At 40.7% G+C, this 16,371-nt stretch overlaps 1 protein-coding gene across 1 annotated transcript in view; it reads left to right on the forward strand.

Moving 5' to 3' along the window:
• Positions 1-4,723, forward strand: part of NIN (ninein) — an 89,328-nt gene extending 84,605 nt beyond the window's left edge. Inside the window, exons 29-30 of the mRNA XM_075282563.1 lie at positions 2,042-2,155; positions 4,506-4,723. Coding sequence (XP_075138664.1) covers positions 2,042-2,155; positions 4,506-4,721 — 330 coding nt within the window. The 3' untranslated portion in view covers positions 4,722-4,723. The remainder of the gene's footprint in view (positions 1-2,041; positions 2,156-4,505) is intronic.
• The last annotated feature ends 11,648 nt before the right edge of the window (positions 4,724-16,371 follow it).

Raw genomic sequence — 16,371 nt, forward strand, 5'->3', positions numbered from 1 at the left:
CTGGTCATTAAATTGTCCATTCAGCAGTTTTTTTCTGAAGGCTTTTATATCACAATATCTACAGACCAAGGATATTGCGCATCATTGCATTATAATAGATACCTTTTAAGTAGTTTTTCAGCGTATACTTCAAGTCTTGCATAACTAAGCATTATGGGCATTTTAAAATGTCGGAAAGTTGGGTGACCACTGTAAGAGCCAATCCAGCAGCCATATTACCGGACTTGCAGTTTTCCGAGACTCCTGAAAGATAGACCTGCTTAGTAATAAAATGGATATATCTAGAAATCCTGCATAGCAAAGCATTGTGGGCCTCTAGAAATCTGGCAAACATGGGTGACTAACTCTGTGGGAGCTCAGCTTGTCCAAAACACTGCACGGTAGATTTGCTTGGTTATGCAGTTCATACTGCTATAATGGCAGACATAATATTGGTTAATTTTTAATGACTTGACCGAAAAGGGCTTAATATGCTGTTGTGTTTTTGGGGGGAGTGAGCGTTTTACACTTACTGTAATTACAATTGTAGAAATGTGTGTAAAATACCTTATTTAAAAAGAATCATCTGTTCTTGTGTAAAGTTTTATGTATTTATACTACACTATTTATTAGATTTGGTTTCTGTCCACTTGATATATTTATATTTTCTTCCTCCTTTTGTAACATTTTTGACTTAGGAAATGACATTTTATATGCTGCACATGCAGATTTATCAGCCTCTTTATACTGGAAATTTGTCGAAATTTGTAAGATACTTTTGGAAGAAAACCGCAGATGTTTTGATGCTGGGAAATAAAATTCTTTTAATTACTGAGATGGTTTTTCTTTTGTTTTTATTGTCCTACGTATCACTTTTAAGAAGGTTAGAAATATGTAAACTGTAAAAATACATGCGGTCATATTGTTATATCTGCACCTAAATAAAGAGAGAAAAAAGTATTTGTAAAGGAGAAATCTACTAAAAACTCATGTGATTGACTGAGGCCTGGTTCACATCTGTGTTCAGGATTCCGTTCAGGGAGTCCGCATGGGGACTTTCGAAGTAAATGTATTGACAAGCGGTGAGCAGTGAACACACGGACCCCATAGACTATAATGGGGTCCATGTGCTTTCCGTGTAGTGTCCACACGAGTCATGTGGACAGGAAAGTAGATCATGAAGTACTTTTCTGTCCGCATGTTCCGTGCGAACACCGTGCAGAAAGCACACAGACCCAATTATACTCTATGGGGTCTGTGTGCTTTCATAAGCTCACCGCTTGGCAATGCGTTTGGTATTCCGTTAGGGGGGTCCCCATACAAACTTCCTGAACAGAATACCGAACGCAGATGTGAACCTGGCCTGACTGCTTGCATTATTTAGTCAACTCGCACTAACCTATGACTGACTGCTTACGTGACTAATTCATTCCAGCATGCCATGGTTATAAACTGACTGAGGACACTACTGGCTTAATGATACCGTAACAGTCTGCTGCAGCCATACCATGAATTACTGATTACTACTACTAAATCATGCTTAAACACTGCCATACTGTTAACTAAGGCTGCAATCATACCATTAATGACCTAAAGATGTCACCATACAGTGACTGACAGAACGACACCACCATGCTGTGACTGTATGATGCTGCCACCCATGACTGAATGATGATGCCACACCAGGGCTGACTGGATTGATGCCACCACATAGTAATTAATTTGACTGACAGACACTGCCTTGCTGAAACTAAGGGACTATATAATGCCTGTGATGTAAAACTGATGGCCTATACTCGGGCATCATACATTTGCAGTTTTTGGAAGATGCGGGTCCTCAGAAAAATTTCAATGAATGAAGCATCCAAGAATTGAATCTACAGAGAAGTCTTCTAATATTTCCAATGGGTTTGAGCAGAATCCTATGTGTAAGTGATCCTTCAGTTATGATACAGATGGTCACTGATCGTATTGCAATACAAAAGGTGGACAAGCAACTTCAGGGCAAGTACAGAAACCAATACATGTGTTTGTATTGACCCTTACATTGTATGTCTCTTAGAGTGAATCGGAGCAACTATTGAAAAACATGGAAGTCCGAATGCAGGATGTGGAGCAGAAATTAAGAATTGTGAAAATGCTTCTGCAGGAGAAAGTGAATCAGTTGAAAGAACAAGTAAGACTTTTTATTCAGTATACGGGCAAGGGTGTAGAGATGGCCCATGTGGCCAAGTTATGATTGGCCTTATCGACTTTGGTGTCAAGTAGTGAGATCCTTTACACATAAGCTGCATTATTGGAAAACAAGGGAGCAGAGAATGGACCAAAGGGCCTTTAAAAAAAAATAAAAAAATTTGTAGTCAAGAAACGAACGTCAGGTTCTTCTAAATTGAGTGGCATAAGAAGCCTTATAAATGGGGAGAAAGAGGGAGTCGCATAATCTACAGTTCTACACAATTCACTTCATCAGCGTCCTCTCTCATCTGTTTAAAATCGATGGTCCTATGTTGTCTTCAGCTGTACTAACCATGTAAGCCTTTCTCTTCTCTGTACACTAGTGCATACAAGAATGCACACTCAATGATACTTGAAGAAGGAAATTTTTGCCCTATGGTGCTGAGGCTATGTAATTGGTTGTAACACCCTCAGGTCAGCGTCTTTAATCCTTTCCTGCTCCCAACCATACATGTACAACGGACGTCTAAAGTGGGTGTATGGACTGTGATCAGAAGCTGAGCACACTCCATACATAATTGGTAAAAGCTATAAATTATTTCTGGTGTAGAAGTAAATTCAATTTTATATTGTTCAAAGTTATGTTCATGGTATAAATTTATGTGGCTGCTTCCTGCCCTGCTAGCAGAAGTACTGTAAGTACTTCTGCAGCTCTTAATGTACAGCATCGCCGCGCTCCTAGCAGGAGCGTGGCGATGCTTTGGGCCCCGGCACCCGCCCCGTCTGGATGCCGGGTCCGGATGCTAGGTACGTACCGTAAGTGTAATGGCGCCGCTCTGCAGAGCGGTCGCCATAGAAACCGGCACCTCCGCTGTAATGCTTACAACAGAGATGCTGAAGCTTATGCCTGCGATCTCTGATTGTAGGCATAAGCTATGGCATCTCCGCTATAAGCGTTACAGCGGAGGTGCCCTCCGGAGATGTCCTCCCCCCTCCGGAGATGTCCTCCCCCCTTAGGCCTGCCCCATACCTTTAAAGATGCAGGCCGGCTCCTGCGCAGCGAGCTCGCAGTAGCCGACCTGTTCCGACGACAGCCGGGAGCCTAATGAAGGCTCCCAGGCCTGTCATCGCTATATTACTATTACGGCTGGTCATAGACCAGCCGTAATAGTAATGTAGAGAATCTCCCATAGACGGCAATACACTTGTATTGCCGTCTATGGGACTTGCAATCAAATGACTGCAGGTTCAAATCCCCCAGGGGGGGCTAAAAAAATTGTAAAAAAAAAAAAAAAAAAAAGTTTAAAAAAAATATATATAATAAAAAATTAAATAAATAAAAGTTCTAAATCACTCCTTTCCCTATAATTCATATAAAGGCGGGTTCACACCAGCACCTGATCTCAGTTATGCAGGTTTCCGTTTTCTGTCGGGAGAGGACAGAAACCGACATTCAGTGTCTGTTGGTGAGCGTCTTCTGCTGCCCATGGCGAAACCGTTATGCATAACAGAGATTGGGCGCTAGTGTGAACCTGCCCTCAAAGTAGAAAATGACTGTGACACACATACACATTAGATATCCCTGTGTCTGAAAGTGCCCGGTCTACTAAATATAGGGATCTGTAGTGCTCCTATTCCGTCGGGAAGGGGTTAATAGGAGCACTGCAGATACCCTATATTCAGCCAGGCTGAATTCCAACTGGGGGTAAAAAACCCAGTCCTCAAGCTCAGGGAAGGGGCAGACAGACAACCAAAACACCCCCTCCCCTTCCCCAGTATCTACTGCACCCAAGAACTCGGCTATTTTAATTTTTTAAATTTTCCAGCAGCTGCTGCATTTCCCCCCCTAGGCTTATACTCGAGTCAATAAGTTTTCCCAGTTTTTTGTGGTAAAATTAGGGGGGTCGGCTTATATTCGGGTCGGCTTATACTCGAGTATATACGGTACATTTTTTTCTTATACATAGTTCCAAATCCCATGCATAGTCTTAACATTTTGCTGCTTGCAGCCATCACTAGGTTGAGCTTATGATATACTGTTAGATTATTGAGTTCACTTTGTAAGAACTTATTCACACACATGATCTTAGATATGTCCCTATTAATCACGGACTGCATACAAGCCCATGGATTTTAATGGGCATATGGAGACTTTCTCTACTTTGGTCTAGATGCCTAGTAAAGTGTATTTGTTTCTAAAATTCATGAACAGCCCACAGACCCAGAGGGGAAAAAAAAAGTTGATCAACTACAGACCGCACAACCGGACGATGAATAGAATTCTACAGTCTTTGAACTGAAAAAATGTGTGCGGATGAGCTCTAAGTCAACATTTTTGCTGTGTCTTGCAGGTCATCAGAAACTCAAGAGCAGATGCTACAATTAAAGATTTGTATGTGGAAAATTCTCAGCTTCTCAAGGCTCTGGAGATGAGTGAACAGAGACATCAGACAGCTGAGAAAAAGAACTACTTACTAGAGGAGAAGATCTCAGGACTGAGTAAAATAGTGAGAGACTTGACACCCGCTGGTTTGGGTGGAGCGCTCACCACACAGTGGAGTTCCTAACAAAAAAAAAACTGCAGCTCCATCCAGTGGAACTTAAAATATTACTTAATACGTTTTCCACCAAGGAGTCTCAAAAGTGAAACGTTAGATGTGAGGCACTACAAGACGTCTATAGCTGAATATATGAGCCCCACAGTTGCCTTATAATATAAGCATATGTGGTATTCTAGTGAGCCAATGTTAAAGGGGCCCAGAGTTTTGTATCCCCTTAAGAGCAGCATTCATGATCATGCTGTGTCTGTTATTCACTTGAAGCTTGACGCCGGATAAGAGTTGGGCACATTACAGTAGATATTGATCCTTTCTTTAATCCTAGGCAACTCCTACAAGTAGTGCTTTATTTGCAATGGACTGTAGGCCTACACTGACACAGGAGCTAAATTCACTGTAGACAAATGGAGGCTATTACATGATTTTTTATTTTTTAATTAAAACGGGCCCCCTCAGGTGCAAAACGGCCATGAAAAAAGTCAATTTTTACAGCCATTTTCTACCAGTGTCATTGGAATGTAGGCTAACCTTGTCACTACTACTGAACAATTCAACACTTACTCTATCAGTCAATACAACCTGAAGCAATTGTGGTTTGAGTATGATGTTCCTCATTCACATCTATTGTAGTGAGCCGAAGTATGAGAAAGGTGTTTAACTTATACAGATCCCTGACAACCTTTGATCATATGGAACTGACCTGCGCATTAGAGGAAGTCATTTTGAGAGCCTTCAAAGTATAGTCAGAAAGGTTGACGCCTTATGTATGTGATACAAGAAAATGGACATTTTGCAAAGACTGTTTAAGAAGATGGCAGTAGGAGCAGTACATTTTTTTTTTTTCAGCTCTGTAGAGGCTATGCAAAAAATCATATGTGTGATTTAGTCTTGTTTGAGAGACCTGACCGCGAAAGGTGCAGAGTTTATGCCAATTTGTATAAAAATATTTTGGTGGTTTTGGGCATATTCTCTGGGCAGAGCTGATCATGTCTCACAATTTTGGACTGAATTGTTGGTAAGTATGCGATCGAGCAGAATGCTACTTACTCCACTGTGAATATACAAATCAGGAATAAATATTCTGCCATTGCTTGCAGGATAAGCATATCTTATTTTTGTTATTGCTTGTATATTTGGCCTCTTCCTCTTGGCCTCCTTTCAACACATATTTTATATGATTTAGTGGCCCTTGTATACAACACGTAACCACTTTCCTCTCAGTTACTGTTGATCCCAGTCCAGCTTAAGCTAATCTCAAGAGATGCATAGTTCTGTGTCCGGGTTTATCATGGCCCACCTTCATTTGACCAACGCAAACAAAACAATTGTCCCTTCAATCCTCAGTCAATCAAGCGATGACATTCCAGTGGTATTCCTCTCCTCCCATGGACTATTGAAAACTGGAAATCGGCTCCCTCCCACCTTACATAGGAAAGGTGTTTTTATCACCATATTTACTTTATATTTAGTTGAGCCTTCCTCTGGCCTCAACAGGATCACCAACTGGCCATTGAGAAAGATGGAAGGTGGAGGAACCTAAACTATAAGTGATGCTCTATGTGTCATTAAGATAATGGCCCTGGAAACACATTTTGTACTTGGTTGTGGACCTCAGGAATCTTGCATTTTATTTTTTATTTTATTTATATAGAATTCCACTGCCATTTATTTTTAAGGCGTAATTGATGAATATCGTATACGTTCTGACACATCGTTTAGGATTTTAGGTTATCTGTCTAAAAGGATCTGATTAGTAAAATCTGTAAAGGATGGAACAGAGCGCTGGATAATGAAAGGACTCTGCCCCTTCTCTGCCTCCAGTTCAGTGACCATACAGCCTTGAGCTGAAGGCCTAAATATTCAGACTAGATGCTATGTAACTCTAAAACATAACTTTTAATAAATAAACATAAAAGGATTCTAAAATATTAGTCCAGCATACTTAGGTATATGGGGTCAGGTTGATTATCGGATGAGCCTATTGGATAAACTGGCTAGTAAATTTGCTACTGTTCCCTGTACCACCATATCACTACCCCTATAATGGCAAATAAGGGGTTAAATAATGTGTCACAGCCATATAATTTGCATTTAGGCTCTGACCAATTTAGCAGGCACAGCTAGGGTATTGGGCATAGCATTTCCCCAGCCTGCTCACCTATAATAAGGCTACATATCAATTGCCGATAACCTGCCTGCACGTCTATCATAAATCCCCTCAACGCGTTTCTATGTCCTTGTATCAGGACAGTTCATCAGGAGGAGTTTTGTGGTTAAATAGATGAAGTGCGGTGAAAACCGCAGTTCCCCTGTCCCGTGTGGTAGGACAGGGTACCGATGTATGTGGGCATACATCGGTACACTGTCCTACCACACGGGACAGGGGAACTGCGGTTTTCACCGCACTTCATCTATTTAACCACAAAACTCCTCCTGATAAACTGTCCTGATACAAGGACATAGAAACGCGTTGAGGGGATTTATGATAGACGTGCAGGCAGGTTATCGGCAATTGATATGTAGCCTTATTATAGGTGAGCAGGCTGGGGAAATGCTATGCCCAATACCCTAGCTGTGCCTGCTAAATTGGTCAGAGCCTAAATACAAATTATATGGCTGTGACACATTATTTAACCCCTTATTTGCCATTATAGGGGTAGTGATATGGTGGTACAGGGAACAGTAGCAAATTTACTAGCCAGTTTATCCAATAGGCTCATCCGATAATCAACCTGACCCCATATACCTAAGTATGCTGGACTAATATTTTAGAATCCTTTTATGTTTATTTATTAAAAGTTATGTTTTAGAGTTACTCCCTCAGTGAAGTGTATTCAAAACTTGAGTAACGATCCCACAGTGATATTAGATGCTATGTAAGTCTGCCTGACAACTACATTAGGTTGGTGGTTGTCAGGCAGTGTAACCCTAGAACCAAGCAAAACTCTGTTCTATTCAGAGCTGGATGTGCACTGTGTTGGAATAAGCCACTTGGTTGTGGTCACTCCATGATATTCTGGAGCTCACTTGAATTTATTAATCCGATTTTCTGGAAAAATTGTTTGGGAAACTTTAACACAAGCTCTGGTCTATGTATGTGTGTGTGTGTGTGTATATATATATATATATATATATATATATATATATATATATATATATATATATATATATATTCATGCTACAGTAAACATTGAATTAAAACTGCCATGTTTGCTATTGGTGTATACTGTTGCAATGGACAACCTCACTGCTCTTCCTCTGCACTAGTTTTTATACACTGCCACCATTTTATGTTGCGTACATCCAAACCGTTTTTCGTTCATTTGTCTTGCAAAACCAACATCAAATTGGGTGTTGGGTTGAAATGTTGGGAGGTGTAGTTTTGTAACTAGGTTATACACTTCTGGTTTGCGCATTGCCTCCAATACTCATGTTTTATGTAGTTATTTATTACTGCCATCAAGTGACGGAAATGATTTTGTAATTATGCCGGCAATTACAGATTTACAGTCCTAATGGATTGTTTATACAGCCAATGCTCATAAATAATGTACAGTGATGAATGTTTTTATGAATAAGGTGAAAAAAATTAAATTTTTTGTAATAAAACAAAAAGTTCTTTTACTTTATTGCTTCATCCAAATTGTTTTGCTTTCCTTTCAGGGCACATGATGGTAATATATGTTTGAGTATGGTAAATTCTCTTTAAAATAGAGCAGTGATCAAACGCCGCTTACTATGTATGGGTGACCGGAATGCTTACTATAAATGGGTGACCACCAAATCCATGCATTGATTTTAAATGGACTTTATCACTAGGAAACTCTAAGGAAAATGTTTCTTCTCGTACCGTGTTAGCCAGTGGGTAGGAAATATAAAAAAACAAAAAACTTGATAGTCTTCAGTAGTTGATACCTTTTTAATGGCTAATCTGTCATCATTATTAGTTAGCCATTAAAAACGTGTCAACTACTGAAGACTATCAAGTTCTAGGAAACTATTAAACCAGGCCACGATGCATTGTAGTGGACTTTATGCTGACCACAATCTTGCCTTTAGGAAGTTGAATAGATTCTCGATTTCCGTGAAAATGCTGTTTTTAGAAATATATACAGGAGTATCAAGTGCCATGAGGTGTGATAGAGCCTCCAAGGGCTCCATATGACGTGTGTGTGGAAGTTTAACAAGAAGCAGAATCGGGGGCATAACTAAAGGCACCCAGGCACTAGTGCAAAAGCTCAACCTTAGGGCCCTCTGCACAACTTATCTGAACAACCATCAGCCGCTTATGCATTATAATAGCATTTACATTTTCTGCTCTTTGTGGGCCCACAACACCATGAAGACTTGTTTACGACTTGTCTGTGTGAACAAACTTGACATCTTTTTCATCTCCTCTTCAACCCCTTAGTGCCCCCACATAGTAATCATGCCCTATTTTGTACCAAAACCACCTGCACAGAATCTCTCCTTGGCTATATGCTATTGACCAACTACAATTTTATTATGAAAAGTTTAATTTACTCCTTTCTGACAGGCTTTAGATCACAATTCCTCTCGCCCTAATTCAACAGAGAACAGGTGTGGCCTCCTTGACTTTTGGGCCTGGGTTGCAGTTGCGACCACTGTGACCCCTATGGTTATGCCAATGAGCATCATAGCTCTAGGATAGGGAGAAGCTGCCAATGAAGTGCACTGGGGAGCGATTCAAGCCTGGAGATGAAGACATTCTAAATATGTATTTTCCAACTGCATGCATGTTATGGGTCCTTCATGGGTCCCCTATAGTGTATGGGGGCACCAGTGATGGGACTATTATATTGTATGGGGCTAACATCCTGTGTGACAGACCAGAAGCAGAAACTTCTGTCTGCTGTATTGCATTTGGGCTCTGTAGCTTAGCTCCTACTCACTTCAATGCCTGCTTCAGTGCCTGGCCCCTATACAGTGGATGGAGCTTTCTGCTTCCAGCCCCCTATTGTGTACAGAGTGGCTCAGAACAGCTGAACAGTCTGGGGCTGTGGATCAGCCCCCTACTTATCAGATATTTAAAGCCTATTCTGAGAATAGATTATACAATTTTTTAAAAAAATGTATATAACAGTAAAACGGCACCAAGCTAAACCTTGTGTGATACCGTATAGTACAGTGAATAAATAACAGACAACTAAATTGGCTGCTGGCCTTGTGGAGTTGAGAACTGGTCACAACTACCATAAAAGCATATAGAGTATTGCTGGGTCTTGGATGTAGCAGCTGGATCATTGTCGCCCGGATGTCAGCAGAAAATCTTCCAGTTATGGACCAAGACCAACTCCAAAACAAGGGAATAAAAAAGATCAGCGCTCACCCAGTCAGTGTTAGAAAGTATTCCTCCTTTTATTGAAAGCCAAAACACACAAAGCATTTCAAGGCAAAACAGCCTCTTTATCAAGTGTATAAAATTGGGAATGACATGACATAATAAACACTGACTTTAAAAAGAAGATACACATAGATGAAAACATCTACTGAGAGTAGCAACAGTGTTCACAATCAATAGATAGAAAACTGGTGTAAGATGGTAAAAAAAGATGCAATGATATACTACATAATAAATATCATTCATAAGACAAATAGTAATGATTGATACAACGTAATGTCTTTGTGGTGGTGACTGCGCATGTGTGGGACAAAATAGCCGCTAAAATATAAGTTGGGGCGTGATAGTACTGAGATAAGACTGCACAGGTGCTGCTGGCTGGCCTAGCGCCTGCATACAATCGGTGTTCTGTAGGTCTACAGTGCATCTGCGCAAGCTGAAAATTCCCGCTGGCGCTCATCAAATTGACTGATATAAGTGTGCGCCAGTGGCGTAACTACCGTAGTAGCAGCTGCCACAGGGCCCGGGACATTAGGGGCCCGGTGGCAGCCGCTACCGCTGCGTTTTTTTTTTTTTTTTTTTTTAATAGGCCGTTACCGGCTGGAGTTACTCCAGCCGCTAACGGGCCCTATATACTTACCGATCCTGGCAGGGGCCGGGATTGGTAAGTGACACTGCGGGCCCCACAAGCACTATTATACTCGGGGGTCTTTTCGGACTTCACTTTTGTTAAATAAATAATGAAATGATGGAATCTGCTGAGTATCATTCATCTGATATTAGGTTTATCTAATTTTAAGGCTTTTTTTTTCTCCTAAGTGTATATAGAAAAGTTTTTTATTTTTCTCAATCATGCAGTTTAACTATTTGTCCAAAGGGGGCAGTGTTATGCTATTTATAGTTTTCCAGCAATTTACTTTGGGGCAGATTTACTAATATAGTCTGACTTATCACATTTTCTGATGCTGAATATGTTGTATTATTAGACTGTCTAGGCCAGGGGTTCCCAAACTTTCTGAGGCCAAGACCCACTTTTCGTTCAGTCTTTTGTCTAGCTCTGTCCATGGTGAATGGAAGCAGTAAGAAGGCCAGCATGGGACTGGAAAGAGCCAATGTTCACTAGATCATGCCAGCAAGAAGGTGGATGGACTGTCTTAATTGGTGCTGTCGTTGGTGCTTCCTGGCATAGGCGGCTAGTATAGGATAGGAACTCATTGGCTCCTGTATAGCAGTAGGGTCGGTGTTGTGGATTCTGCTATGCATTTCTGAGTTCTTGATATGGCCATTGATAGTGACGTCCTGCTCCATCCATCAGCAGCCATGTTGGCACCACATTGCTACACATATCTGTGAGTGGCTCGTGACACCCCCAATGTCTTTAGAAACTGCCCATGGAGTTGTGACCAACACTCTGGGAAACATGTCTAGTCTAACTTTTCACCTCCCTTTTTATTTTGGCTTAGTTTTTTGTTGGAAAATGTGGCATAACCTTCTGCCAAGTCCTACCCCAATCCTGTAAATCCATTCTCTTTACACTCACCGGCCACTTTATTAGGTACACCATGCTAGTAACGGGTTGGAACCCCTTTTGCCTTCAGAACTGCCTCAATTCTTCGTGGCATAGATTCAACAAGGTGCTGGAAGCATTCCTCAGGGTTCCTCTGTCCGCTTGAGAAGTCGGACATCTTCTCTTGCGGACAGGGAAGGACGGGCACAGAGTGCAAAAGAACGCACCCGATGCCCATTCAAGTGAATGACAGGTGTCACGGACACATCTAGTGTCCGCTCCTAGTGTCCGTGACAGATTTTGAGCGGACACTAGGAGCGGACACTACATGTCGGACACCGACGGTAGTGTGAACGCTCCCTAAGACAGAATCAGTCCCAAACAGAAAACATTATAGAATTACATGGGATGCAACAAATTAATTATTGGTGTTTCCCATTTTTGGTACACAATGCATATGTAAAGGTCTATGTGGTGGCATTAGGAAAATAAGGTTCAAAATTGATCATACTAAGTCCAGCATTTTGATAATTTTTACATTTTATAGGGCACTAGCAGGAGGGACCCGGCTTCACACGGGTATATTACATTTTTTTTGTTTGTGAAGTATTTTTTTGCACTGGTGCATTTTGTATGTTGTTTGTGTGTATGTCCATAAGCGTCATGTGATTATGTCTATTTCATTATGGATATCAGTGAAAAACCTGTGATTAGTTGTTATGGATACCTGGAGTAAAGCTGTGTGAATGTGACTTTGTGTAACAGTGTCATCCACAGTGCCCTGCTTCTTTAAAGCTGACATACAGCAGTGAAGAAAAATGACTGGGTTGCTATGGAAACCTGAAGTAAAACTCTGTGTGGTACTCTGTGCAGAGCCGTCTATCTAATCCTCCAGCGTATGGTTCTGTGTGCTGAGGCATGTATCTAATCCTACGTCTTGTGGAACTGTGTGCAGAGGCACGTATCTAATCCTCCCTGTATGGTATTGTGTGCAGATGCGCGTATCTAATTCTCTCCCATGTAGTACTGTGTGTAAACGCACGTATCTAATCCTCTGGCATGTGGAACTGTCTGAAGATGTGTGTATCTAATCCTCCAGCGTGTGGTACTGTGTGCAGAGGCATGTATCTATTCCTGCCCCGTGTGATACTGTGTGCAGATGCAGGTATCTAATCCTCACCTATGTGGTATTGTGTGCAGTGGTGTGTATCTAATTCTCCAGCATGTGGTATTGTGTGTAGTGGCACGTATCTAATCCTCTGGCATGTGGTACTGTGTGCAGAGGCACGTATTTAATCTTCCCCGTGTGGTATTGTGTGCAGTGGCGTGTATCTAATCAACCGGTGTGTGGTTTTGTGTGAAGACGTATGTATCCAATCCCCTGGTGCGTGGTAATGTATGCAGACGTGCTTATCTAATCCTCTGGCGTGTGGAACTGTGTGCAGATGCGCGTATCTAATCCTACGGCATGTGGTACTGTGTGCAGACATGCGTATCTAATCGTCTGGTGTGTGGAACTGTGTGCAGATGCGCTTATCCAATCCTCTGGCATGTGGTACTGTGTGCAGACGCATGTATCCAATCCCCCGGTGTGTGGTACTGTGTGCAGACGCGCGTATCTAATCCTACGGCATGTGGTACTGTGTGCAGATGCATGTATCCAATCCCCTGGCATGTGATCTGTGTATCTAATCCTCTGATGCGTGTATCTCAGTTTGGATATCAGTGTTGTATTGTGCATGTGGAGTGACCGTGTGTATTGCAGTTGGAATATGAGTCAAAGACTTGCCGGTTTGTATCGGCTAAGGGGGGGGGGGGCATTGTGTTTGGAATGCTGTATCTCAGCAACAGTACTTCCAAGCGAGTTGGAGTCTCGTCTTAAACCTGCCTGGATACCTGAAGTATCTCTGTACCAAATTTGGTGAAGATCGGTCCAGTCGTTTGGTCGCGCATAGAGGACAGACAGACAAGAATTCATTTTTATAATATAGAGAGATAAAAGTTTTTAATTGGGAAAGTTATATGGAAGAAATCTTTTACCCCCCCCCCCCCCCTCCATCCCCCTTTGTGCTAGATCCACAGACATTTAGACCATAAATAATCTCCTTTCTAAATGCAAAATGACGCCCAACATGATTACTTTGTTCAGCAGCCTGTAACTTCTGACAACAAAGGATCAATGATGGTATGTTCATTTTTTCATGATTTATATTTTTAGAATTGTTATTCCCCTTGGTCTCGGAGGATGGCATATTCTATGCATTACACTATACACAGATAATTTTATATAATATAGTCCACCCAGCTGTGATCTGCAGCACAGAGGAATGTAGGGAGGATAAGAGCTCATGCCCTCCCAGCGTTCCTCCCTGGCTCATGGGACATATAAGCCTATAAGGTTATTACAAATCTATTGGTTTACATGGCCACTACTTAACGATGGGAAAGTGTTTGGCAATAAGGCGAAAAGTGTTAATTAGTTCCCAGGGTAGGGGTTAACGCGAAATTTTTTGCCTTAATAAGGACTTTAACCAGAACAAGTCTTGTAGATAAGTATCTGCATGTTGGCATGTACACATTTCTTCATACACTGGGGGATATGCGTTTACATCCTTCCTATGGTCTAGAGATACATTGTGATGATTCTGCAGAAGGCTGAACAGTCTCATCTCCACATCTCATCTCTTATTGTAACAAGTGTATGAACTCTGAATATCTGGTTTATTGTATTCCATGAGGGTCAGTGTTATAGTGACTCGTATTCTTATGTACAGGGGGCAGTATTATAGTAATATGTTTTATTCATAGAGGTCAGTATTATAGTAATGGTCTTATTCTTAGGGATCAGTATTATAGTAGTTATATTTTTATTCACAGGGAGCAGTATTATAGTGGTTATTTTCTTATTTACGGAGGGCAGTATCATAGTTATGTTGTTATTCATAAGGGATAGTATCAAAGGGGTAGTATCATTGTAGTTATTTTAGTATTCATTTGGGAGAGTATTGTAGTAGTTTTATTCTTATTCATAGGGGGCAGTATTATAGCATTTATATTATATTGTTATTCATAGAGGACAGTATTATAGTAGTTATTTTCTTATTTACGGAGGGCAGTATCATAGTAATGTTGTTATTCATAAGGGATAGTATCATAGGGCTAGTATCATTGTAGTTATTTTAGTATTCATTTGGGAGAGTATCGTAGTAGTTTTATTCTTATTCATAGGGGGCAGTATTATAGCATTTATATTATATTGTTATTCATAAAGGGCAGTATTATAGTAGTTACTTTCTTATTCACGGAGGGCAGTATCATAGTAATGTTCTTATTCATAGGGGACAGTATTATAGTAGGTATTTTCTTATTCATAGGGGCAGTATCATAGTAATTATTTTATTCATAGAGGCAGTATCATGATAGTTATTTTAGTATTCATTTGGGAGAGTATCGTAGTGGTTATATTCTTATTCATGGGTGCAGTATTGTAGCAATTATATTATATTGTTATTGATAGGGAGCAGTATCATATAAGGTATTTTATTACTCATAGGGGACAGTACTGTAGTAGTTAGAATCCTGTATATTGGATACAGTATATCATCAGTTATGGGGCTGGGGGCCCCCATGTCAAATGTTTGCCTTGGGGCCCCACTATTCCTAGTTACACCACTGGGAAGCAGTGTATATAGTAGTTACATTTTTGAACATTGGCCACAGTATAATTGTAGTTATACTTTTCTACATAGGAGGCAGTATTATATTAGATTCTTGTATATAGGACACAGTGTAATTGTACTTCTAATCATGTATATAGGGAGACGTATTATAGTATTTAGGGCGCCTTCACACGGCGTAAGCGCGCCGCTCATTTAGACACATATACACGTGTCCGAGCGCGACACTTCAAAACAGGGCCCATTGATTTCAATAGGAAGCGCGCGTATATCGGCATATACGCGCGCTTCCCATTGAAATCAATGGGCTCTGTTTTGAAGCGCCACACTCGGACACGTGTATACATGTCTAAATGAGCGGCGCGCTTACGCTGTGTGAAGGGGCCCTTTAAATTTTTTTATATAGGGCACAGTATGATTGTAGTGATAATCTTGGAGGCAACATTATAGTAATTACAGTCTTGTACATTTGAGGGGTATTATAGTAGTTATGGTCTTAATATAGGAAGTACTGGTCATACATGGGGCAATATTTAGTAGGTATATTCTTGTACATAGGGGTAGTATTATAGTAGTTATAATCTTGAGGCAGTGTTATGGTAATTATATTCTTGTACATGGGGCAGCATTGTAGTAGTTATAGTGTTCTATATTGGGAGAAATATAGCTGATATTTTGGCACATGGGGAACAGTATTATATTACTTGTAGTATTGTATACAGTAGATAAGTCATTTGATAGCAGTTTGCAGCTTTTGGACAGGTATAGTATAGTTTTTGGGGACAGGTTTTTCTATGGACCTCTAGACTAAAGAACTTGGTTTTATAAAACATAACATGAGAATACAGGCATGTATAGAAACTGTGAAACATCAGGTATTGATTATATTAATGTATAGTATTTCATGAGGTTAAGTCAAACACATCGCAGCATCTGTGAGCTGAACATTCTCCAGAGATGTCTGTGATCCCTCACATTGCTCTCACTCCTCTGCAATATTTAGCATATTACATATGATTTGCAAGAGGCAGAGTGACCTGCAGTGTGTAAATATCACCTCTACAGTCAGGTATAGAGGGTAAAAATAACTTGATGCAGAACATTACTTTTTCC

This window comes from Leptodactylus fuscus, chromosome 7 (assembly GCF_031893055.1).
Source record: "Leptodactylus fuscus isolate aLepFus1 chromosome 7, aLepFus1.hap2, whole genome shotgun sequence".
NCBI classification, from domain to species: domain Eukaryota; kingdom Metazoa; phylum Chordata; class Amphibia; order Anura; family Leptodactylidae; genus Leptodactylus; species Leptodactylus fuscus.